Source organism: Salminus brasiliensis, chromosome 21 (assembly GCF_030463535.1).
Source record: "Salminus brasiliensis chromosome 21, fSalBra1.hap2, whole genome shotgun sequence".
Taxonomy (NCBI): domain Eukaryota; kingdom Metazoa; phylum Chordata; class Actinopteri; order Characiformes; family Bryconidae; genus Salminus; species Salminus brasiliensis.
Window position 1 is genome coordinate 27,600,678 of NC_132898.1, and position 24,900 is coordinate 27,625,577.

The 24,900-nt window shown below is 43.0% G+C and overlaps 1 protein-coding gene across 6 annotated transcripts in view; it reads left to right on the forward strand.

Moving 5' to 3' along the window:
• cadpsa (Ca2+-dependent activator protein for secretion a) overlaps positions 1–24,900 on the forward strand; it is a 146,264-nt gene that overhangs the window by 104,902 nt on the left and 16,462 nt on the right. The window contains exons 17-28 of one of the 6 annotated variants that reach the window (XM_072666486.1): positions 1,188–1,256; positions 3,576–3,608; positions 7,560–7,666; positions 14,485–14,641; positions 17,888–18,029; positions 18,638–18,790; positions 20,707–20,862; positions 20,945–21,092; positions 22,041–22,115; positions 22,982–23,065; positions 23,353–23,385; positions 24,412–24,519. In XM_072666486.1, the coding sequence (XP_072522587.1) occupies positions 1,188–1,256; positions 3,576–3,608; positions 7,560–7,666; positions 14,485–14,641; positions 17,888–18,029; positions 18,638–18,790; positions 20,707–20,862; positions 20,945–21,092; positions 22,041–22,115; positions 22,982–23,065; positions 23,353–23,385; positions 24,412–24,519 (1,265 nt within the window). The remainder of the gene's footprint in view (positions 1–1,187; positions 1,257–3,575; positions 3,609–7,559; positions 7,667–14,484; positions 14,642–17,887; positions 18,030–18,637; positions 18,791–20,706; positions 20,863–20,944; positions 21,093–22,040; positions 22,116–22,981; positions 23,066–23,352; positions 23,386–24,411; positions 24,520–24,900) is intronic. The other 5 variants (XM_072666484.1, XM_072666481.1, XM_072666482.1 and 2 more) reach the window with 5 other exon arrangements.

The window sequence follows — 24,900 nt, forward strand, 5'->3', positions numbered from 1 at the left end:
AAAGGCCCATAGGTTTGGGATCCACCCATCACTGGGTGGCTATAAAGAGGCACACCTTTGACTGACGTAGGACCAGTTTCTGTGGGGAATCATTTCTATTACAGCTAGGCCTTCGGTTCAGGTGACAAATATTAAAAAAAAGGGAAAAAAGTAGAAGTAAAAACCCAGCGGTGTAATAATGCTAATTTCTGCTAGCCCTACTATGGGATTTTAGTAATATGTTAGCAGAAAGCTTATATCAATGCACTCAAAGCTTGATTTAAAGCTTGTAACAGACATAAGCAGGTTACAGTGCAATAGTGTCTCTGTAAGTAAGGAGTCCTGGCACAGAGCTGCAGCCACTGCTTTCCATTTCTAACAGCTGACTGAAACCTGGTTACACCACAGCTCGCATTCACGGTCAGTGGTGTATTTTTTTTTTTAGACTGGTCCCTTTTCAGTACAAAATCCGAAGTGCTATTGATTGACTGCCCTGACAGTTCATGATTATGCAGGGTGGTTAACCTAAGTCTTTATTACTGCTTGTGAAGTTCCAACCAATGGCAGAGCTCACTTAGCTGTATATACCAACATACCGCAAGGGCAAAAATTCGAATTGGGCAATATTTCTCATTTCACGTTTCAGAAACTGAATAAAAATGAGCTAAATGTTTTTCACATGTAGACTACGACAACAATTCAACAATTCCTTTAGTCAAGCCTGTAATCGGTAGTCTGAGGTTAGCTTCTAGCGGACTTAGTGAGGTTTGCTGCGTGTGGATTGGTTCATTTTGTCACGTGACTGCTTCAACTTCAAACATTCTATTAGTGCCACTATTAGTGCCACATTAGTGCCACTCACTGCTTGACTATTTGTATCCAAAGAAAATAATGAAAAGCGATAAACAGATAAACCTAGGTCCTAAATCCACGCAGAAGGTGATGTGTTGACATAACTACGTTTTAGGAGAAGCACTATGGCCCGGACTCCTCCCCGTGGCCCTCAAGCCCCTTATATATGCAAGTTTCTCAGTTCAACTCTGTGCTGACCAAACGAGAAAAAAAGAAAGTGTGAAAACGCCTTAAATCTTCCTTCCAAAGCGCCCCCTAGAGGCCCCCCAGCGCACATGCATCCAGTGTTCCTCTCCCTCCCTCTCTCTTTCTCACCTCTGACCCCTTGCTCTTGCATGCCCGATCCTCTTTTGTAGGGAAAAAGAGAGAAATGTATGAGCATCCTGTCTACTGCTTGGCGTCACAAGTGATGGATTTAACCATTCGTGAGTACCTCCCTCATCCTCCACCAGTCCATGCCTTTTAACCCACCCTTCCTTTATTTCTGTGTCTTATGTCCAAACACACACACACACACACTCACACAGTCCTTGCTTATCACCGTCAGCACCTGCCCTTTTTTCCATGCGCCCCCGACACCCCCCGCCCCCACCCAACCCTAGCTGATAACATCTATCGCTTCGAGTCTGCTTGCCTTTTTTTTAAAAACTCTGTTTCTCCTGTCTGGCTGAGTTGAGTGTGAGATATTCTGCCACAGGTCCTTCTGTCCACCCCCATCAGACTCCTGTGTCTGTCTGTGCTGCGTGATGGAGCTTTCAGCACTGTATCTGTTAGCCCCTCCACCCCCCCCACCCCCATCCCTTCTTTCTTTCCTTTTCTTTTCTCCTGCTGACTTACGCGTTTTCCTGTCTGCGGTTTGAATGCATTTTTACTTTTCTGCTTCTGTTTGAGTTTCCTCCACCCTTCCACCCCCCTGCCACCCTTCCCCACCCCGAACTCAGCCCTGCTGATCATATGTCACAAGCTTTCGACACAGGTCAGGTACTGTACGAACGAAGCATCTCTGCAGAGCTGTGCTCAGAGCTGACGTCCTTTGTGGAGGCAGGAGAACGGATTAGGAGAACCTAGGGGTTGTGTTGTTGGGTCTGTCTGTGTTCTGATCATATTCTGAGCCAAGATCAGGTGTGGTGTTTTGTCTCCGGTGCACTTTTTTACTGTGCGTCTTTGCCGTCTCTGTGTGTCGTCCGGTATTACTGTATCACTGCCTGTTCGTTTGTTGTTGTTTTGTTCTGATCATATCACAGTGTCGGTCATATCTAAGGGTCAGTGTGTTTTCCTGTCTGTACGGTCACCACTGAGCGCCATCTCTCTTTGAGGGTTCTCGCAGGGTTACTGTGAGAGGAAGCGGTGGTCTACAGGACTCTCTTTGTTCGCTCCTTCTTCTCTGTCTCTCTGTCTCTCTCTCTCTTTTCTCTATCTGTCTTGGGCTGAATTTACGCTACAGCAAAGTCGACCGTATCCCTCACTGCTTTAGGGGGTATGCCATTAAAATCCTGCTGAATGCAGGTTAGAGACCACCCTTCATTTGCTTCATTTCCAGTCAAAACCCACCGTTACATTATTTGTTTTTACATCAGCAGAAATCTACAGGCGATTGTTCCATACCTCCAAAGCTCCAAGTCCAATAACGTCTGTGCATTTTCTGCTTCTCATCATCTAAGCAATATCAAGCACATTTAGTGATGATGAATCATCCTTTTAGACCCTGTTTACACCTGGTCACATTATGTGACTAGTATCTGGGTTGTATCCTCATATGATTGCAGCCACATGCAGTCAAATGTGTCTCCGGATAGTCAGACCGGAATCCGATCACTGTGTGAGATGGAAAATGCAAATTCGCTCGTTATGCAGTACTTATTACTGGGGTTTGGGTTGTGCTCTCTTGTAGAGATGGATGCGTTTATGCTGCTATAACAACATCTGGCTCAAATGCGTCCCAAATCAGACCACCTTTTGAAGTGGTTTGAGAGATCGGATGTGTATCTGGTTTAAAAACATTCAACTCGAGAACACTCAACTCGAGAACGAATAAAGTGACCAGGAGTAAACGGGATCTTAGACTCACAGCTTGAGTTGTCTTTCCACAGCGGAAGGATAGACAGAAACACCTGTGGATGTTTTCAGATCTGAAGCGAGAGTGGAGCCTGATTTTCTCCTCTCTCTCTCCAGTAAGGCAGTAAGGCAGTGGTTTCCAGAAATGGATGGCCACAGTGACCCTTTATGAAAAAGATTTGAGCCCCCCCCCTCGGTTTAGGTTTCTGCTGTTTATCTGATGGGGGCAGGTTTGATGATCTACCAGGTCTTGCATGATTGTTAGAGGTCCCATTTTTTAAACTTACTTGTATCCTTTGTTCTCATTTATGAAAGTGGAGCATTTTATATCTAATCTCCTCACAAATATCTCTTAAAAAATAAAGTTGGTGGTAGCTGGTTTGACTGGAATTTACATAAATGAAGGGTGAGATCTGGCTTCTGCACAGCACTGTATGTTATATTTTTCAATATTCAAAAACTTAGGAAAATCTCTTCACTCTTCACTCATTGTTTCCATACAAATACATAAAAAAAGACAACAAACACCTCATTCTGCTGTAGTGTAAACGCAGCGTTACTCTCCCTTTCTCTCTTATCTTCCATCTTTAGCCCCCAAAATGGAATACCGGCTGACTCTCTCGCTCTATTCTTCCCCTCCCTCTCTCTCCTCCCTTTCTCTCTCTCTCTCTCTCTTGTTCTCTTCGTAGTTGAGAAATCTCAGAAGGATCAGAAGGATCCAGGTGAACCCTTTTGTCTGACTAATTGCTACAGCCATACTTAGAAAAGAGCATCCCCCCCTGTCTGGAGTAGATATAACATAACCCCCTCGCAGCGTTGCCATGGTACAGCCTGAAAATGCCACAGGAATGCTGCGACGACGTTATGTCAACCACCCCTTATGGTGTCCCATGCAGCGCATCTCTAAAGCCACAAAGATGCGCTTTGTCTCATCCGTTGGAATGAGCTGCTGTTTGGTGACTTACCACTAGCCACGTTGGGGTTGATTCCCTCCCAGTTCATTAGATGCGAGGGATTTGATGTAGAGTTTAAATTGACCAATGTAAGAAAATAAAACTGTAAAACTAACCATAAATCATCTGATTGAAGCCATTTCTGTTGGTGAATTGAGAGGGAATTGTCTCCAACCTTGATAACCAGTGTTTCAGACATGCACCACCCCTTTACCCTCAATAAAGTAACGCACTACAGCAAAAAGACACTAAATGACGCTGTATGTTTTACTACGCATCATTTTAACAAAGGAAACCTGAGAGAGAACTACACATTAAACTACACATTCACACTAAATTCACACTGAATGAAATGAAACTAAAGAACTGATCGTCAGTGAAGCATGTTAATGTCTGTTTGGAAGCCACTACATTGCTCGAGAAAGGAAGGTGCTTTTGCATCCTGAGCAAATCAGGTATTTCGTATTGTTCATATCCTGGTCACAGCTTGCGGGAAGAATTAGATCCGCGAGAATCTACTTCTTCAGCGCTCTCCCTGTTGTGTGTGAAATACCTGATTTGGCACGACAAGGCATTTCTTCCACAGCAGACACACTGAGGTTCTCTGCTGTACTGTGAACGCACACTGCGAAACCACACAGCTTTCATTTTAACCCTTTAAACTGTTTCACGAGTCAACTGTTCCTCCTTCCTCTCGCACAGTTCGCATTTTTCCCTTCCCCGTCTGAATCATGCCTGGTTTGAAAGACTCCAGTTAAAGGGTTAACTGAAAACCCGGCAGTGTGTGGAGTGTGTTTTGTGATGGAGAGTCATTGGCTGAGAAGGGTGGGTGACGGGTCCCTTCGATATGGAGGCACCAGCAGAAGCTTTTATAATTATGTAAAAATAAACATGACACTTAACCATACACAGATCAGCCATAACATTAGTATCATCTGCCTAATATTGACTATGTCCCCCTCGTGCCGGTGTCCTGTGGTATCTGGCACCAAGACAGCAAGACGTTAGCAGCAGATGCTTTTAAGTGCTGTATGTTGGGAGGTGGGGCCTCCATGGACTGCTTCTGTTAGCCTAAGGTGATCATGAATCTGTCGCCGGTTCACTGGTCGTCCTTTCTTGGAGCACTTTTGCTAGGTACTGACCACTGAAATCTGGGAACACCCCATAAAAGGCCTGCCTGAAGACCCAGTTGTCTTGCCGTGACTATTTGGTTCTTGTCAGATCCTAATGCTCGCCCATTTTCCTGCTTTTAACAACACATCAGCTTCCAGAACTGACCGTTAACTTGCTGCCTTCACCGCTGATGCCACTGTAGATGATGCTAATGTTATGGCTGATATGTGTACAATAATAATAACAATAATAATGTTAATTGTGGCACTCAATAGTGTCCAGATTCCCCTTCTCAGTCAATCCCTTGGCCTTAGAGGTGAATACTCTTCATTAACCACAGTGTTCGTCAATGTCCTCTTACTCTGCCACAACATCGCCATGGATCACATTAGATGGACCATTCTCATAAAGCTCATGTGTCTCATGTGTAACCATTATGTTCTATGTAGGTTTCCTTATGAGGTGCTGTAGTCTCTACTAACACCATGAATGGGGAGATCATGCTAACAGCATTTCCCAACTTGCTTTAAGCCAACCCAATGATGCCGTCTCATTTTAGCAGTAAGAAGAAGCTAGAAACCGAGGGCTTTAGGGTTATGCATACAATTGAAGAGCAGACAGGCAGAAAAAGAAATAGAAAGAGAAAATGAGAGAGAGTGATTAGTCAACAGGTTAGTCAACGTCCTGCATGTGCTTAGCATTATGCATGATGACTGTAACATATTCGTTGATTTTATTTCTGTTTTATTATTTGCTTTAATTTGACTCATTATGTCCATATTGTTCTATATCGACAATGTAGAAGAGTGAGGCTAGGCCATGCTGCTAATACTAGCTAGCCAACCTATAGCACTTTTTTTTTCAACAGTTCATATTTATTACAATTTATGTGTTAAATAAGATAAGTAATGTAAATTAAGATTTTAAGATTAGTTGCAGGAATGCCGCTTATGATAAACACCCTAGCTCCATTTACTAAAGCTCTTATACACAGATACATACTGTATACGCTACATACTGTGACAAATGTAATGCATGAGGTTGGTAAGCAGAGCTTAAGGGGCAATTCCAACAATTTCCAACAAAATTGTCTGCATATTTCAGTTGTTAAGATGCAAACAAATATTAATGAGTGGTTGGTATGAATTTATCAACATTTTCTTTCCACGCCAAAAACATATACGGAAGTGTTGCCAGCTTAGCTTTTGTATCACTGTTGTTTATTTGTAAATATACTCATAGTTTGTTTATATTAGCGAGTTACATTATCTAGCGACATTTAGCGACTTTTCAACCAGGTTTCAGCTACTTTACCTTACTTTACTTCTGCTACCAGGTTTTAGCTACTTAAATTTACTTTACTTCTGCTACCAGGTATCAGCTACTTGTTAGCATTCAATTGCCAACACTGCAAGGTAGGTGAACTGGCTTTGCTAATTTGGGGGTGTGTGGTACCCTATGATGGTTTGATGCCCTGTCCAAGGGGTCTTCCTGCCTTCTGCCCAGTGATTTCAAACAGGCCGTGGACCTACCGCGAACCAGACCAGAAGAAAACTCAAAAGAAGATGGCTGGATGGATTTCCATCTAGTGGTGTTGATGACAAAACACTGTCTCAGGCAACATATTCATATTATATTATATATTTATAGCATATCAGTGATGTCATGCAAAACAGACAGTAACAGAGAAGGAAAAAATCTTATTAAAATTAAAAATGAAAACAATTTAAAATTACCTCTCCAAATTAAGAGAAGCCAATTACCCAACCCACTCGTTAGTACACTCCCCCATCACATGTTATGCCCCCAACAGTGGGAGAGGACTGACACATGCCTCCTCCTACATATATGCAACAAGCCACCACCTGGCACATCACCTGGGCAACCAACTCAGAGGAGAGCACCTGGTACCCAGCTCAGATGCTTCGGTAGGCCCATGCCGGCCAGCATCACATGTGAGGAGAGAGAAAGAGACATGTTTCACCCTGGATAGAGCAAGGCCAATTGTGCTCTCTCTGGCTCCGGGTGATGATGGCAGGCAGCATGACAGCCTTAGTCCGTTGGACCACTCAGAGCCCCACGTTAATAAACTTTTAATGGAAGTCAATGTAAAAGGATTTTATTCCAAGCCATTTTGGTTTTTCTATTGGTCCATTCATTGGAAATTTGGACATAGTGTAATTGTCTCAAAAAGTGAAAAACTCCAGACTGGCCACTGTGAACAATTCTGACTGGCTTAGTTTCTTTAAAACTGAGATTTTCATATCTGACCACTCTGAACAACTTTGTTTACATCTTAGCAATCAACTTTTACATTTTTCATTTTAAAGAAATCTGTGGAATTGCCCTTTAACATCAATACTGAAGATGAAGTGACCCGCGCTGACCATCCCAGGTCTAAAGGAGCCCAGACACTCATTTCTTATTGATCTAAGATGACCAGCTCCTTCACTTACTGCTTACCAACTCAACTGCTGAAAAGACTAGACTGGAAAATGGCATTCTGTTGACAGAACGAGGGAAGGTTTCAGGACTGTGTGTGTGTGTGTGTGTGTGTGTGAGTGTTATGTGTGTGTCCACATTAACAGTTTTGCCCTTGTGCCTCAGAGAATGTAGGCCGCTTAGTTACGCCTGCCAAAAAACTGGAAGACACACTTCGCCTGGCTGAACTGGTCATTGAGGTGCTACAGCAGAACGAGGAGCATCATGCAGAGGTGAATTTCACACACACGCAGACACACATATGCAATGTCACATGCGCGCACACAAACACACACACACACACACACACACAGATTGACAGTCTAATGTACATACATGCACACACTTGCAAACTCTTGAGCTGAATCAAATGCATCATGTCTTTTCCAATACTTAGTTATGTGTCCCCTTGCCTTAGTGACCTTAATGAGCTTTCATGCAGTCAGGGAAGGGTAACGACAGTATTGCGAGGTAGATCCTGTCCATTGTAGGCCACTTATCCATGGACTTTTGTGCTTAATGTCCAAGCAGAGCTCAATCTCAACACTCCAACATTATCAACTGACAATTGTAGGGTGGATACAACCCAATCTGTGCATTACTGTATAACAGACATGATGAAACCCCGAGACACTTTGCCAGCAAAATCCCCACACCTCTATTACTTGTAGTAATGTTGGATGCAGGCCGTAACCTGCATGCTAACACTGGGATAGCGATGCTGGATGAGGCCCATAGCCGGCATGCAAACGGTTTTGGTAGGGATGCTGGATGGGGCCCACAGCTGTCATGCTAACGCTGCAGTGGCGATGTTGAATGAGGCCTGCAGCTGGCATACTAATGCAGACGGTAGCGATGTTGAATAAGGCCTGTAGCTACTAAAGCCATAGTAGTGATGTTGGACGAGGCCTGTAGCCAGCTACTAAAGCCATAGTAGTGATGTTGGACGAGGCCTGTAGCCAGCTACTAAAGCCATAGTAGTGATGTTGGACGAGGCCTGTAGCCAGCTACTAAAGCCATAGTAGTGATGTTGAACGAGGGCTGTTGCCAGCTACTAAAGCCATAGTAGTGATGTTGAATGAGGCCTGTAGTCAGCTACTAAAGCCATAGTAGTGATGTTAAACGAGGCCTGTAGCCAGCTACTAAAGCCATAGTAGTGATGTTGAACGAGGCCTGTAGCCAGCTACTAAAGCCATAGTAGTGATGTTGAACGAGGGCTGTAGCCAGCTACTAAAGCCATAGTAGTGATGTTGAACGAGGCCTGTAGCCAGCTACTAAAGCCATAGTAGTGATGTTGAACGAGGCCTGTAGTCAGCTACTAAAGCCATAGTAGTGATGTTGAACGAGGGCTGTTGCCAGCTACTAAAGCCATAGTAGTGATGTTGAATGAGGTCTGTAGTCAGCTACTAAAGCCATAGTAGTGATGTTGAACGAGGCCTGTAGCCAGCTACTAAAGCCATAGTAGTGATGTTGAACGAGGCCTGTAGCCAGCTACTAAAGCCATAGTAGTGATGTTGAACGAGGCCTGTAGCCAGCTTCTAAAGCCATAGTAGTGATGTTGAACAAGGCCTGTAGCCAGCTACTAAAGCCATAGTAGTGATGTTGAACAAGGCCTGTAGCCAGCTACTAAAGCCATAGTAGTGATGTTGAACGAGGCCTGTAGCCAGCTACTAAAGCCATAGTAGTGATGTTGGATGAGGCCTGTAGCCAGCTACTAAAGCCATAGTAGTGATGTTGAACGAGGCCTGTAGCCAGCTACTAAAGCCATAGTAGTGATGTTGAACGAGACCTGTAGCCAGCTACTAAAGCCATAGTAGTGATGTTGAACGAGGCCTGTAGCCAGCGTGCTAACGCCACCGTAGTGATGTTGGATTAGGCCTGGAGCCAACTTAAGTATGCTACACCTAATTATGCTATAGTGCACTACTGTGTTCTTTTCACCTCACTAATAATTAGTGCACTTAAAGACAGCTAAAATTAAACAGGTATTCTTGTACCTATTAGAAACAGTCTCCAACATTTTCTGTACCGGTAATATAAAGGATCCAGGATCAGCATAAAGGTGAGGCAAATATGGATGCAATAAGTGGATCCCTGCACCATTAAGCTCTCCCACCAAATGACTCTGTGGCCCAAAGTATGTTTAGCTAACCGTGCTGAGACAACAGGGCTCACTCCAGTTTCTATGCGGTCTGTGCCGAACCGTGCCATCAGAATGGTTACCTTCCATACTCAGAACCGTTCGGTCCTGCAGTGGACAAGAGGCCATTGAGCAAAAACGTGGACCATCTGATTGCACCTAAGGTCCATTTTGAGAACTGCTACCCTGAATGGACAAGGTTCTTCAAAAAGCCTTTTCTTGTAAACAAGATAAGTAAGAGTGAAGAATCCTTTTACAATTTTGAAGGTTCTCCATCCTAGAACCGTATATCCAGGCTCTCACTGTTCTCTGCAGCTATGAGCTGGAGTGTCCTGAACACATCCAGGAGCAGGACACTGTTCTCCTGCCATCATGATTTAAACAAGAATGCATGACTAAACCTTCTGAGGGGTGAAGAATCGTCCTAAAAATTTCACTCGTGGTCATCTGCCTGCTTTAACCCTCATTATTACTGTCTGAAAAACACTGCCAGCAAACAAACATGACTGTTAGCTTGTCTTGAATTCAAAGATGATCAATCTGATGTAACGTTCACTGTGTTCTCTCGCTGTTTGTTGGGTTGCCTGGATACGTTCGAAAGGGTAAAGAGGTATGTGATAGACGAGAGCCCCCATGCGCCCCCTCCCCACCTACTCACCCACCCACCCACCCACTCCAAACCTTCTCCTCTTCCCCATCTTCTCTGCATGTCCAGTAATCTACCCTAACCCACCCTGGATAGAGGGCTTGTATTCGTTCCCAGACCTCCCCACCCCACCCTCCCCATTGCTCTACTGTGAGCATCAAACATTAAGCAAGCTGCTTGTGTGGGCACGAGTGCCAGACGGACAGCCGCTTCTTCTGCCCTGAAGCAGCTCCCGACGTGCCCTCTGAAAATGAAACCGAGCTCATTTTCACAGACGTCGTCTTGCACAATCCCCGACGCCCACCCTCTCCACCCCCCTGCTCTGTGGACAGTAAAATCCTGAGTGCTGAATTTATCTTGTCATGAGATTACTTCACTCCTACGGGGGGAAAAGTACTCTGGCCCTTATTCAACACAGTTGTGTAAAGGTCAAATCCCATTGCAAAACAAGATTGCACAATTTTAACAGGCCTCAGCAAACTCACTGCTCAGAATGTGTGTAAAATAAAGCTCAAAAATAAGTTTGTGGTTCAATCATCATCAATATCATCAATAATATCACTAATAACAATAAAATAAAAAGAATGCTAACAACAGCCATATCTGTACAGATTATGTTGAAAGATCTGGTTTGAATATCTGCAGTGTATAATTCATCAATGTGAAGTGGAATGTGTCAGCTAGGACGTAAATTAGCATTAGTTGTATATACACTGTATATGAGGGGAAATTAGGGTGTTACTAGTGGTATAGTGGAGCAAAACTTGCTTCCCTGTAACAGAAGGTGCTTAATCAACTGCGCTCAAATAACTGCCTGTTAAGTGGAACAACCTGTGGTACACAACTCCAGTCCTGGAGGCCCGATCCCCCGGAAAGTTTGGTAGTTGCTCTTCTCAAACACGCCTGATTCAATATGTTAGTTGACCACCAGGCAAACTAGGCATGTCTGAGTAGGACAACTGCTAAACTTTGCTGGTGAACAGCCTTCCAGCACTGGGGTGGTGCACCCCTATCTGAGCATTGTCTCGAGTTTGTGGTGATGCCATAGCCGTCCATGGCCAGATGTCCAAGACAACACAGTTGTCCTTACGGTCTTTGTAAAGGTGCACGTATTTGTCACTGTACAGTGTGGACTGTACAGCGAAATGTGTCCTCCGCATTTAACCCATCTGGTAGTGAACACACACTCACACACACACATGTGTTAGGGGCAGTGAGTACACACACACACACAGAGCGGTGGGCAGCCAACTCCAGCGCCCAGGGAGCAGAGAGGGTAAAGGGCCTTGCTCAAGGGCCCAACAGTGGCAGATTGCCGAGCCCAGGAATCGAACCCACAACCCTGTTATCGATATCTCGGCGCTCTAACCGCTGAGCCACCACTGCCCATTTGGGTGGATGGGTAGGCTTTCCCTCCCACTTCCATCACTCAGTGCAGTGATTGCCAGTGTGAGTGTTTTTTTAATTGGCAGTTAGTGTTCTCCTCCAAGCGTGTTGAGCTTCGGCAGTTTAAAAAGAAGCAGCTGGCTGCCTTTTAAGTGCGGGTGGCACAGTGTGATGGGGGAATCACTGCTAATGGGTGGGAATTGACAGTGACTAAATTGGGGAGAAAACTATCACACTGCATTTGACCAACAATTCAGTACTCTCAATACTTTCAGTACATTCAATACATCTAATACTTTAGTCAACCATTATTTATACTCTGGAATTTAGTGAGGGTGACCCTTATTTTCAGTGTTACTGAGCACTGACGAGGTAAAAAGGCTTATTTAATCAACCTAGACTAAAGTCAACAGAAGTAAATGAACAACATAAAAAATCAAGATAATAAACTCTTAAACAGCCTATGGGCTGCCGGCAGGCCAAAAGTGTTACTATCAAATCAAATTTGTTCAAATATTACCAAGAAATATCTCAACCAGTTTGTATAAAGGGGTTAAGAGAGTATAAAAGTATTGAGATAAATAAAATAAAAATATACAATATATCAAACCAGTGTTTAATTGTAATAATATAACATTATTATTAACATTATTAACATTAACTAGCACCAGGATGATGTTGTATTTTATGTAGATTTGAGGAATTTTTATTGATAAAAAATAGTTAAATATGCTGTTAAATCTGTAATATGTTTTAATAATTCTCTGTAATAATCTTGGTACCAAAATCAAGATTCTGTTATTGCAACAACCATGGTTTGTATGAGATACGAGCATTCTGGGAACTCAGATTTGTGCTAGTTTCAATGCAACTCATGAATAAGGCCATTTAAGCCAGATTCCATGCGGCTCTGTAGGAGTGAATTCAACATTGTGGATTTTACCGTGTTCATTCGCTCCAGCCCGGTCCAGTCCATCACCTTTAACACACCTGTGAAGACCCCAGTTAACTGATGTGTAGTCACCAGGCATTCAGCAGACTACACTAGGATTTTCACCAAGTGCTCAGTCTTCAAAGCATGTGGAAGGGACCCTGTGGAGATGAACTCTTACATAACCCTTGCATTTCTCTGACATGTTTTGCCAACTCTGAGACATGCAAGACATGTGCCGACAGCAGAGCACTCTCCCCAGCAACAGAGAAAACTCAACCCAGTCAATCCAACATACAATAAAGTGTTTTGTAAATGGGTTTGGGACCCTGTTGTTGGGGACTGTGACTGCTGCACGACTGCAGTCTTTCTTCTGAACCAAGGACAAGCTCCTGGGTGCATGTACATCTACAGCTACAGCTACATTCACATCAACAAAGTGTGCTGTGTTTGAGTGGGTGCATGTGGGAGCGACTGTGTGTGTGTGTGTGTGTGTGTGTGTGTAAGAGAGTGTGTAAGAGAGTGCACTGAAAAAAATGAATGCACATTTTAATCAAGTATACAGGCATGTGAAAAACTTCAGGACACCTAATGAAAACCTATGTTTGATCCTCATTCGAACAAAACGAATAGATGGAGTAAATATAATAACGAAACACACACAACTGAAGAAATGTCTTTTAGGAATTTATTTCTAAAATGTAATTAATTCAAATACTTGAATTACTTTCTGTGAGTAAAAAGTTAGAACACCCCCACATTTATTACTACTTCTGCCTAACATTCGAATCAGCTGCAGAACATCGGCTGCAGATCAGAACATGGTTAGAGGGAGGAGCCTGTCTTATTTAAATCTTAGATAATTGGTCTAGTTTGCTCTTGACGGTTGAAGTGAGTGGTGAAGATCACCATGCCCAGAGCAAAGAGCTTTCTGAGGCCTTCAGAAGGAAGGCTGTAGACAAATCAGCCATTCCACTATTCCATTATTTAGTGGATAGTGGGACAACCCATTTTTAAGTGTTCTGAGACTTTTTTAACCCTCTTCCCAAACTCATCTGCATCTAACACCTTCTTTATGAAGGCCGCAAAAAGCTCTTTGAGTCTGACTGTGGTGACAATCAAGGGCAAATCAGACCAAATATCTGAGGTTTAAATAAGACAGACTCCTCCAGAATCCTCTCTAACCATGTTCTGATCATCTGCAGCTGATGTTCTGCACCTGGTTGTTATTTTAGGCATTTTAATAAGTAAGAAATATGGGGGTTTTCAAACTACAAATGAATTTCTAAAAGACATTTCTTGTTCAGTTTTATTGGTTTAGTTATATTACCTCCATCTTCCAATGCTTTTCAAGAGACGATCACATATATGTTTAAATATGTTGAAAATAGACAAATATTTCATGGGGTGTTCTTAGTTTTTCACATGACTGTAGATTGAATGCACTGCATTATTTTTTCATGTGTGATGCGAATGTAATTCAGCGCGCCCTTGTGTGCTGCTCTACAGAAGAGAAGCATATAAGGTGTGTTTAACCTGCATGAGAAGAAGCCGAACTCTGACACTCTTCAGACTCTATAACAAGGCAGGAGGAATTTCCCCAACGCCTCGCTCTCTGAGCTCCGAGCTCACACTCTATGTCTCTGCGGTTCGACGGAAGAGTAACTGTATGTGTGTGTGACTGCCTGATGTGGTGTTAATGCTCGAAGCTGTGAGGAGTCTACTGGGACCATGAAGAGTGATTGAAATAAGGTGGTAACTTCTACAAAGTGAGACATAGAGGCGTCTAATAGATCTGTGGAGCGTCAAGCCTCGCGTCGAGGCCCAAGAGACAGGCCGTGTGTCGTAAACAAATATGTCCCTTGGTACTATCTATGCACTCCTCTCTGTTAGTCTTACACATTTACATGCTCTCCCTCTCCCTCACACCCTCGTATGCTATTTGCAGGCGTTCGCATGGTGGTCCGATCTGATGGTGGAACACGCCGAGACGTTTCTGTCTCTTTACGCTGTGGACATGGACGCAGCGCTGGAAGTCCAACCTCCAGATAGCTGGGACAGTTTTCCGCTCTTCCAACTGCTCAACGACTATCTGCGCCTTGACTGTAAGCACTCCGACAGCTTCTTGTTCCTTGTAGGACGATCAGAAGGTCTACTGTATATATATATATATATATATATATATATATATATATATATATATATATATATATATATATATACGTGTACTGTTTATGTAGTCAGTGGTTCCTGCAGTGGTTAGTTTGCGGCTGGTTGATTCACCCATAGGTTCAATTTCACTGTAATCTGTTCTACACTATGTTTGGACCTAAACCACTTGGACATTAAACCACTAACATGAAGTAAGCAGCACTCATTTTCTGAGTCCAATGGCACTGGTCAAGGGGTGGTGGATGTATTAAGCAGCAGGTGAACAGTTCAGTTCTTGTTCTTGAAGTTAATTTGTTGGAAGCAGGAAAAATGGGCAAGCGTAAGAACCTGAGACACTTTAACAAGAACCAAATTGTGATGGATAGACGACTAGACAGGCAGGCCTTATGGGGTGTTCCCAGTATGCAGTGGTCAGAACCTACCAAACTTGCTCCGAGAAAGGACAACCAGTGACCTGGCTACAGGGTCGAGGGTGCTCTACAGGGTCACTGATGCACATGGGGAGTGATGACTAGCCTGTCCGTTCCGATTCCACCTAGGAACAAATTGCTACACAATATTAGACAGGTGTTTTTAATGTTACGGCTGATTGGTATATACATGTATATTGAGAATAAGGCACCACTCTTTCTTTTTTAATTACAGTATTAAAGCTGGAGGACTGTCTGACTTGATAATAATAAAATTTATTTAAAAGCTTTTAAATCAAAGCTTGAGATGAGCGTCTTGGACAGAAAATACTCAAGCACTGAAAGTATAATTTGATAGACACCCTTACTCATAATTACAGCATTTTAGTATATTTACGGTAGGCAATATGGTAAAAAATATTGTATCGTGACATTTTTCTGATACACAATATTTATCACGATACCCATGATTGCAGACAAAATGCATCTGTAGCAAAAGATTCTTAAACAACTACTATTCAAATACTGTCCCATGCTTAGTACAATGACTCCTATCTAAAATGTGCTGCACTTCATCCAGTTAAACCAGTATAATTACTGTTTGTAACTAAAAGTGCAGTTGACCAGTGTTCTTTAAGCACTGACGATATCCTCAATATGTTTAGAAAAGCATATCGTGAATCACGATAACATTTTTTTTCACGATTTGATAAAATATCGCCATTTTGCCCACCTCTAGTTGAAAGCATATGTCTAGTTTGTTATTGTTTAGTTCAGTTTTGCCCTTTTGAAGAAAAAAAAAAAAACAGATTACATGATTAATTGATCAAAATAATTGCAGTTTCTCAAATAATCAATATTGAAAGACCATAAAAGACCTTAAAATTACTAATCACCTCATAGCTGTATTTTAGTCGTATTGCATAACCACAGAAAGAGCCAAATAGGGTCAGTTATTGCTAATAACTATAGCTTCAATAATGCTCTTTAAATTAACAGTGTCCTAGGGAAGGAAAGGCATGGAGGGGTCAAAATAACACATCGAATGTAAAGAGATTGCTGGAGGCCTTCTCATGTTGCTAATGAACTGCAGTGAATGCGGAGTTGTCCATGGTGCTGAACAAAGACACTTCTTTGTGAACTGCAGTGCACTAATTACACTAGTGGCATTCTTGGCACAGCTTGACAGGTTGTTGTCTGGTAACCTATTCTCAATACTAAACAGCACGTTATGCCTGCTGAGAAACAGCCTGACGGAGGACGAGCCGGCGACTTTATTTATTTATTTATTTGCTATTTAATTTTAGCATTGGTGACTTATAAAGTACTACTACCTGCACATGAACCTGCTGCACTTTTCTGAATGTCTCTGAATGGACGCCAGCTCGCACGATGAATGGCACTGTCAAACTGGACAGTAACATACACACGGATATCGTACACATCAGACACACAGAAGAAATCAAACCCACATACACACAACAGACACTGCCCGCCCTCAGCTTGCACTGCATCTGGGCATTCCACATGGAAGGTCACTCTGCTTAGCCCGTAGCACTCGGCTCAGCTTATGTGCTATGAAATGGCCTTAGCACCAGACAGGCGCTAAAGCAGGAGGCTGTTCATGCTGCTAATGAGGTCTAAAACAGAGCAGCCCAAGAGCTCTGAGCCTCAGCCATACGCTCGCGGACACACACAGCCAAGTGGACAACCACCGCCACTCAAGTGGCTAATTGGAACAGAGCAATCAGGGAGGCAAACAAACATGGCACCTACTGTGTATGATCGACCTTGAGTAGAGGGGGAGAGAGAGAGAGAGAGTTAGCACTAGGAGGAGGGAGATGCTAGAGGCTGCTGTTGTGTTTTGCCATCAAACACTAATACACAACATATTTATAGTCTTCCATCATGGTTGCCTGTTTTAACCTGTAAAAGACAAGCTGTAGAGCATGCTATAATCAATGCTTAATCAATACCACTGTTGTGCTCACATGCTATGTTGTTGCCACATTTTTCTCATTTCTAGATACTGAAATACACAGTCATTAAATACATCGTTTTTGTCCAAATGTTTGTGGACACCCCTTCTAATGAATGCAAGTACTGCCAATAAAACAAGCCTCTCTGAAGAAGATGAACATGAACCTATTCCTCCATGCATAACACCAAGCGTGGGCAAGAGGGGTATAAAGCCCCCCATCATTGAGCTGTGGAGCAGTGGAAGAACCGTGTTCTCTGGAATAATGCTTGGTGCTCCATCCAGTACTTTTGGGAGAAGTTAGACAGTTGGGGATGAGGTTCGGTAAGCTGCCCTCACTCTCTTGCCACTGTTGTCGCTGAATGCAATCAAATCTTTACGGCAATGCTTCAAAATCTAGCAGAAAGCCTTTCCTGGACAGTAGATACAGTTACTCCAACAAGAAATAATGAATAAGCAGGTGTCCCAATACTTTTGTCTACACAGTGTAGCACAGTGAAACTCTCTGGAACGGTGGAGGAGGTTGTCATAATGTACTTACTACCAAAAAACTAAGGAGGCAGCGGGAGAAGCAGCTGTAAACAGTGTTCTGCCATAAGTTCCCTCTTTTTTGTTGTGTCCATATGGCAGTGGCCATGTCTCACTTGAACTATTGGCTACAGTGCCCTCACAATGTCCAGCTTCTTCAGCTTCTAAGGGTAACCTAATGCCACAGAAAACAACTGCTTTAAGCATGGGTTAAGTAATACACCTCATTTTTCTGTACAATTCTCTTTTCTTCTCCTTTATAGACAACCTGTGTAATGGCAAGTTCCACAAGCACCTGCAGGATCTCTATGCCCCTCTGGTGGTGAGATATGTGGATCTAATGGAGTCGTCCATTGCCCAGTCCATCCACCGGGGCTTCGAGCGTGAGTCCTGGGAGCCAGTAAAGTAAGAAACATTCCTTCTTCAACATGATTGAAGGTTCTAAAGTAAAGGGAATTCCTGGTCCATCGACATAGCTAAGGTTGGGAACATGAGGAGCTGTAATTATGCACTTAAGAATTCGTTCGGATTGTCTCATTTGGACAAGCTTCTATAATGCATTAAATGTGCAATTCTATCAGTTGCCTCTCTTTTCTTTTGTCCTGAGTGCAGGTAAGACTACACAGCTTATCTGTTACTGTAACACATTTCTGAATGTCCAGTAGCAGTTTTGTCGGTTTGACCATTTTAGGCTGTAAATGTCCTGGAGTCTCTCAGAACAAGAATCTCTTGATTTAAGACGTGCACTATAAATCCTGTCAATCAAACTTATCCTTTAGCTTGCATGTAATCTTCAATGCTGTGCCAAATGCACACTTTAAACCCGCCGTCTTCTTGCATTCTCACAAACCATCATACTGCGCTTGTCATTTCCAGCATATCCAGCATGTTAGTTCTTGCTCTGACTCTCTGACTCGTGCTGTTGTTTCTTCTCTGTACATACTGTTTTTTTCTGCTCATCCACATTACAGCATTCTTTCTTCTGTCTTTTCTTTCTTTCCACCTCTTCACAGGAGTCTAACAAGTAATCTGCCCAATGTCAACCTTCCAAATGTGAACCTTCAAATGCCTAAAGTTCCAAATCTGCCAGTGTCAGTTAGTCTGCCACCAGTGCAAATGCCTAGCTTTTCCACCCCCAACTGGATGCCAGCCTTGTCGGACACAGAGTGTGTACTGAGTCTGTACTGGGTTTCGATTCATGCTAACGTGGCCTTGGTATAAACATCGGATTAAGAATTAGACTCCAGACTATACAATCCTATATACTGTAAATCCAACTTAGTTTACCTGCTTAACACAATTTCTTCCTGAGATTCAGTTAATGAAATTACTTGAGCTGCTAATACCAAGGCCACAGCATGTGAACTTAGCCCTTGTACTAAAGTGTCAAAAACAGCCTTACAGCCTTTTCCCTTTAAGCATGTTGAAATGCAGAACGATACAAGGCCAGAAATGAGCGCAAGACAACGTCTTAGTCTTAGTGACGGTTCAAAAACTTTGAACTTGGTTCAAAGCCTGGTCCTCTGTATCTTTCTGCCTCTTCCCATTGCCCCTCCACCTTATACCCCTTGTACAGTACAGAGAAGGTGTTAAGTGTGCTCTTTCCTGTAGTTGTACCTATTGGGTGTTGGGCTCCTGCAAATGTAGGCATTCTGTAAGATGCTTCAGGGTGCATTTCCTATAGGCATGCTAAAGGAGTTCTGCAGGGTTCCATTCTTGGTCCACTCCTTTTTTCCCCCTGTGTGACAAGTAGGTGCTCTGAAGTGGGACTAAAGCTTCAGTGCATAAGACATCCCTCTTCAGTAGAACCTAAGCAGGTCTCCTGGAGAACTTCTCACATTGCAAATTCCCACAGAGTAAACCACGAACCGACAAACTGAATAAATGTTAAAATATTCGTTTTTAAAAATCCTTTAAAAGCTGTATGATTCTCAGCCAAACTCGGTGCTTGAGTTTGTTCTGGGGTAACCTGCACAGTAGGCTTCTACTGAGGATGTCTTGACCAGTCAGGTGCATGGGTGCATTTTCTGTGAGCTGTGATACGTGGTGTGAACAAAGTAAATTTTCCCTCAATTATGTTTCCATAATTGAAAAAAAAAAACATTTTTGACTTGAACTTTCCTAGTACATGTACATTTCCACTTGCTAGTCTGACGCAACATTTTGTTGGCCACACCACTTTCTATCCACATGCTCACCAGTCTTTGTCTTTAGATTACACTGTAGTGCATCTTAGGTCCCGTTCACACCGGCATTAACAGGTGTCTTGGGTGATCCGATCACAAATGATTGCCAAAACATATTGGCGTTCACGCCTAGCATTTTAAATGTGTCTTCAGTAACATCATTTCTGCTGGAGGAGGAACACGGCCCACCTTAATAATTAATTAATCGAGATGAAGCACCTAGTTTTGCTTGCTTAACAAGTATCACCTCTATCCATTCGTTTGTTTGTTACTGTGCTCAGGTAACTCTGGGTGGTGTGGTCTTGCGGTTATATGCTTGTCGAGGACGCATCGAGACGCTTTGGCGTCTCTAAATGTGGTCTGAGTGATTGGATTACAGTGCGTCTTTGAGATGGATTGTACCCTGTTCACACCTGTACTTTGTGCTGGCCACTTCTGATCTTCTGATCGGATCACCCAGGATGTATGCCAGATGTGAACGGGCCTTTGACCTCAACTATCATGATCTCTCCTTTTCCCCAGTCCAGAATTACCAATTGTCTGCTGGGTTTGGGGGCACACAATAGCGTCTCGATTATTCTCATGGTCTGATCATTAGCATAGCTGATGTGACTCAGCTGTACAAAATGACCATTACTATTGTATTTGTAATTGAGTTGTTTACTAATCAGATCAATGTTGATTAGTAAACGTCAAAATAAGTTAAATTCCAGACGCAAATGTTGGCCTGAAGTCTGAAGTCGAAGCGGGTTTTTGTTTCTCTCCTGCACTACCCCTCTGCTCCTTGACCTTTTGACCTGTTGACCCCTTGAGCCCACTTTAACCTGTGCTGCCCTTTAGCTAACCCCAACCCGCTTGCCCAACGTCTTTCTGACTTTGCGTATCGCTGTGTGCAGCAACGGTTCTGGGACGTCAGAGGATCTGTTCTGGAAACTGGACGCTCTGCAGACGTTTATCAAAGACCTGCACTGGCCAGAGGAGGAGTTTGGCAAACATCTGGAGACCAGGCTAAAACTGATGTCCAGTGACATGATTGAGTCCTGTGTGAAAAGGTTAGAAGCTGATAAAGAGATGATCTTGTGCTTTGACTTAAAGGTAGAATAATCCAATAATCATGTGATTCTGTTCAACCAGAACCAGGATAGCATTTGAAGTGAAGCTGCAGAAGAGCAGTCGGACCACAGACTTCCGCGTCCCCCAGTCCATATGTACCATGTTCAACGTCATGGTGGACGCCAAGGTCCAGTCTGCCAAGCTGTGCACCATGGAGCTCGGCCAGGAGGTACACAACGTTTTCTCTTGTCTGTCTTTCTTTCTATCTAACCGCTGCACATCTTCTGAGCCACCTCGTTCTTAGTTGCTTCCATGCAGAGCAAACAGACACCTATCAAGGATCAGTACTAGTTCAATATTGGGAAAATCCTCAATACACCAATCACTCATGTTGTATCTTCACTCATAGCCTAAATATGCACGTTGGTTGTTATGATGCACTGGCTATCAGAAGATTTCCAGTAACTCTGATCATATTTATGTATTTTTTTATATGCATATTCTTTATTTCTGCCCAGAATTTGTTAATTTTTTTATTTCTCTGCTTGACTCTGTGCTGGAATGTGAATTTCTTGCCTTTTTTGCCCCTCCCATTTGTCACATTCCTAATTTTTCACCATCAAATGTGTCTCCTCTATCTTTCTTTTCATTCCTTTTCTCGATCATGTGAAAGTTTGTTAGAGAATGGGTAAGTGTGGCTAACAATTCAATTGAATTCTCACTCCCAGTTCCCAAATGTATAATTAGCAATCGCAGCAGTTTTCCCCGTTCCTCTGACACTTAAATTGTTTTGATTCCATTACCATATGTGATAGCTGCTTCTGAATATACATGTGTTAGAAGTGAGAGTCCTCATATCCGCGGCATCTTGAGACAGGTAATAATTATCTGAACTGAATTAATTACCCAGAAGTCCTCTCCGTGGTGGCAAAGAAAGAGACAAAGGGGTACAGTTTGCACATTCTCCCCGCGGTGGAAAGACCTCCCGTCGCCGCTTAAGAGCAGTGTTGATGTATTCAGCACCTTTGAATTAGAGCTCTGGTCCAGGATCAGCTATGCAAGTTTTTAAAGTCATGTCACTGAATTTGTTTGGTCAGGAAAGTAGGAAGCTGTTCCTGGATCAGCACTCGTTTTAAGACACCCTGAGGGTAGTTGCTAACATCTTTTTCTCTTTCAGCGCCAGTACCACTCTCAGATCGACAATCTCATTGAGGAGACGGTGAAGGAAATGATTACCTTACTGGTGGCGAAGGTACCAGGAGAGATTTCACATTTGTGTTGAATAACTGCCTGAACCAAATAGATTTTCAAAAAAGGGAAAAAGGGGGGAAGGGGGGGTATGATAAGGATATGATACTGATTATGTTTGTATCTGTCAGATTTTGGGATTGGGAGGTCTATGACTGAATACAAAATGTTCATTTTTAAATGTTAAGAAACTCGCTGCAATAAAATTTGGAGTAACCTGAACTTATGACAGTCGTCAACAGAAGAATAATCTGTGGGTTTGTTTAAATTTTAAGAGTTCTGCAGCTTTCTTATTTTTTTATTTTTAAAAGGGAGACAGCTTACATACACTTCCACTAATAAACTGGGTCAGTGTATAATAATAATAATAAGAAGAAGAAGAAGAACAACAACAACAACAAGACAAGGATGTGTGAAATACTGTATACCAGGATCCCATAAAACCGTGATATTTTCAGAGTATTATCATACTTAAAAGTACTTAAAATTCTAATGCAGCAACATTACTAACATGTTTAAGTTAAGAGGACTGGGCGATATAAGAAAAATATGATCACAATATGTAAGGCAATTTCTCGACACGCAGTATTCACCACAATATTTTGACCTGCAGACAAAATGCATCAGTTTAAATATTCAGCATTTGCTGAACTTACTCTCTGTACTTAAGTGTGCAGTTGGTCAGTGTTTTTTAAGCAGTGACAATATCCACCATACGCTGGCTTGTATCACAATAACAAAATTCTGATAAAATATCATCTTATTGCCCACCCCTGTAAGACACCAATTGTTTATAGTATATGAGTTGTAGGAAAGGTGAAAGGGTCCTTTGTTGTTTATTGTTTAGCATATTTCTTTTCTTCCATGCAGTTTGTGGTGATTCTGGAGAGCGTCCTGGCCAAGCTCTCTCGCTACGACGAGGGCACCCTGTTCTCATCCTTCCTGTCGTTTACAGTAAGATCAAAATCTGCCTGGTTCTTGCTTTATTACCTTACACACAGCCAAAAACGGTAATCACCTTTCATCTGCTGCATCGTAGGCATCAGAGTCAAGATGCACTAAATTCAGAGGGTTAATATTTTGGGTTTGTTTATGATTATGAATGTATGTAGAAGTTCACGCATTTCTCAGTAACAGCGCATTTCTGTATTTGGCACCTCACCAGTCTGACGTTACTGACTGTTCATGTCTTGATAAGACTCACATCAATAATCCATCGTCCTTTTCTCTTTGCTCTGCAGGTCAAAGCTGCCTCAAAATACGTGGATGTTCCTGTGAGTGAGATCTTTTCATCCCAGTTTTGTCATCAGAAATATTGATTTTTTCTATGTATGTCATAAAAGTCACGGACATATTCCAAAGCTTTTCCTTTTGTACTATCTATTAGCTTCACTGCCCGTTTAAGGGGCCAGTTAGCATGAGCTGAGGGTCTGTCAGCAGCAGCGGGTTGTGCAGATGGTCGTCTCTTACCTCCAAATGGCCATTCATATTCATGTGAGGAGAGCAGGGTGGCCAGCTATGTGGCTCTCTCTCCCTCTCTCCCTCTTTCTCTCTCTCTCTCTCTCTCTCTCTCTCTCTCTCTTTCCCTTAGCAGACACTGCGATGTGTGTGTTGTGCAACAAAAGCACGTCGCGAGGCTGCCGCGGGGTCCGACTCGCTACATCCTGCATTCAGTATCACATCACAGAGCTTCCTTTAATTTGCCAACACGTCAGGGCGCAAAGCGAGGCTTTTCAAATTAAAGCCCTGTCAATGAACGTCTGATGCTCTCTCGTTCTCTCTCGCTCGCACTCGCTCTCTTCCTCGTGCCCTCAGGGCCCGGAGAGCCTCGCGTTTCCATGGTAATTGTTTGCTCGACACACAAAATAAAATTACGTATGAAAAATTTGCTCATTTGCACCCCTTGAAAGTATCAGGAGACGTGTGAAGTAAGTTCAATTTGCAGCGACTGACAATTACCAATTCTGATGACCTTCTGATGCCCGTTGGCAGAGCGGGTACATTTAATTTAGCATGGAGGCGGCACAAAACAAAAGAGTTCACGCAAGAGCTCCCAAATGCGCCGTCCTTTATTCGCCCGTCACTTCAAACGCCACTGTTTTGATGAGTAATATATTTTTTTTTCCCCATCGAACTTGCAAATGTAATTTTTGCCACTCTGTTCATTTTTTTCACAGATCATGACAGCTCATTTTAAGCGTGCCGAAATGTGACCGAACCAAAAAAAACCCTGAAACACAACCTATTCATCTCTCCCCCTGCTTCTCTCTCGCCCTCTCTCTCTTTCTCTCTCCTTGCAGAAACCTGGCATGGATGTAGCTGATGCCTACGTGACGTTCGTTCGCCACTCTCAGGATGTCTTACGGGATAAGGTCAATGAGGAGATGTATATAGAAAGATTATTTGATGTAAGTAACTGCTGCTTCCATCTCCTCCTCTGTAAAAAGGGGGAGGAGGTCCTCCAAAATGTGACATAACGACTAGCTAGGAGGGATAGGTCACATTTTGAGACCTGCTTCTTCTTCTTCTTCTTCTTCTTCTCCTTCTCCTTGTCTCCTTCTCTCGCTTTCTTTCTTTCTCTACCTCGTTATTTCTCTCTAGCTGCCTTTTTTGAGCCGATCCGTCTCTCTCTTTTCTCTTTGACCGAGTCTGCCCCTCTCCCCCCCTTTGCTCTGTTGGCTCTGTTTGCTCTTTAACCCCTTCCTCTCTGGCGTGCAACTCTGGGAAATGCTGCCATACTTTTGCTCCCTTCTTTGTTCTGGTGTTTTTTTGGGGTACAAAAAAAAAGA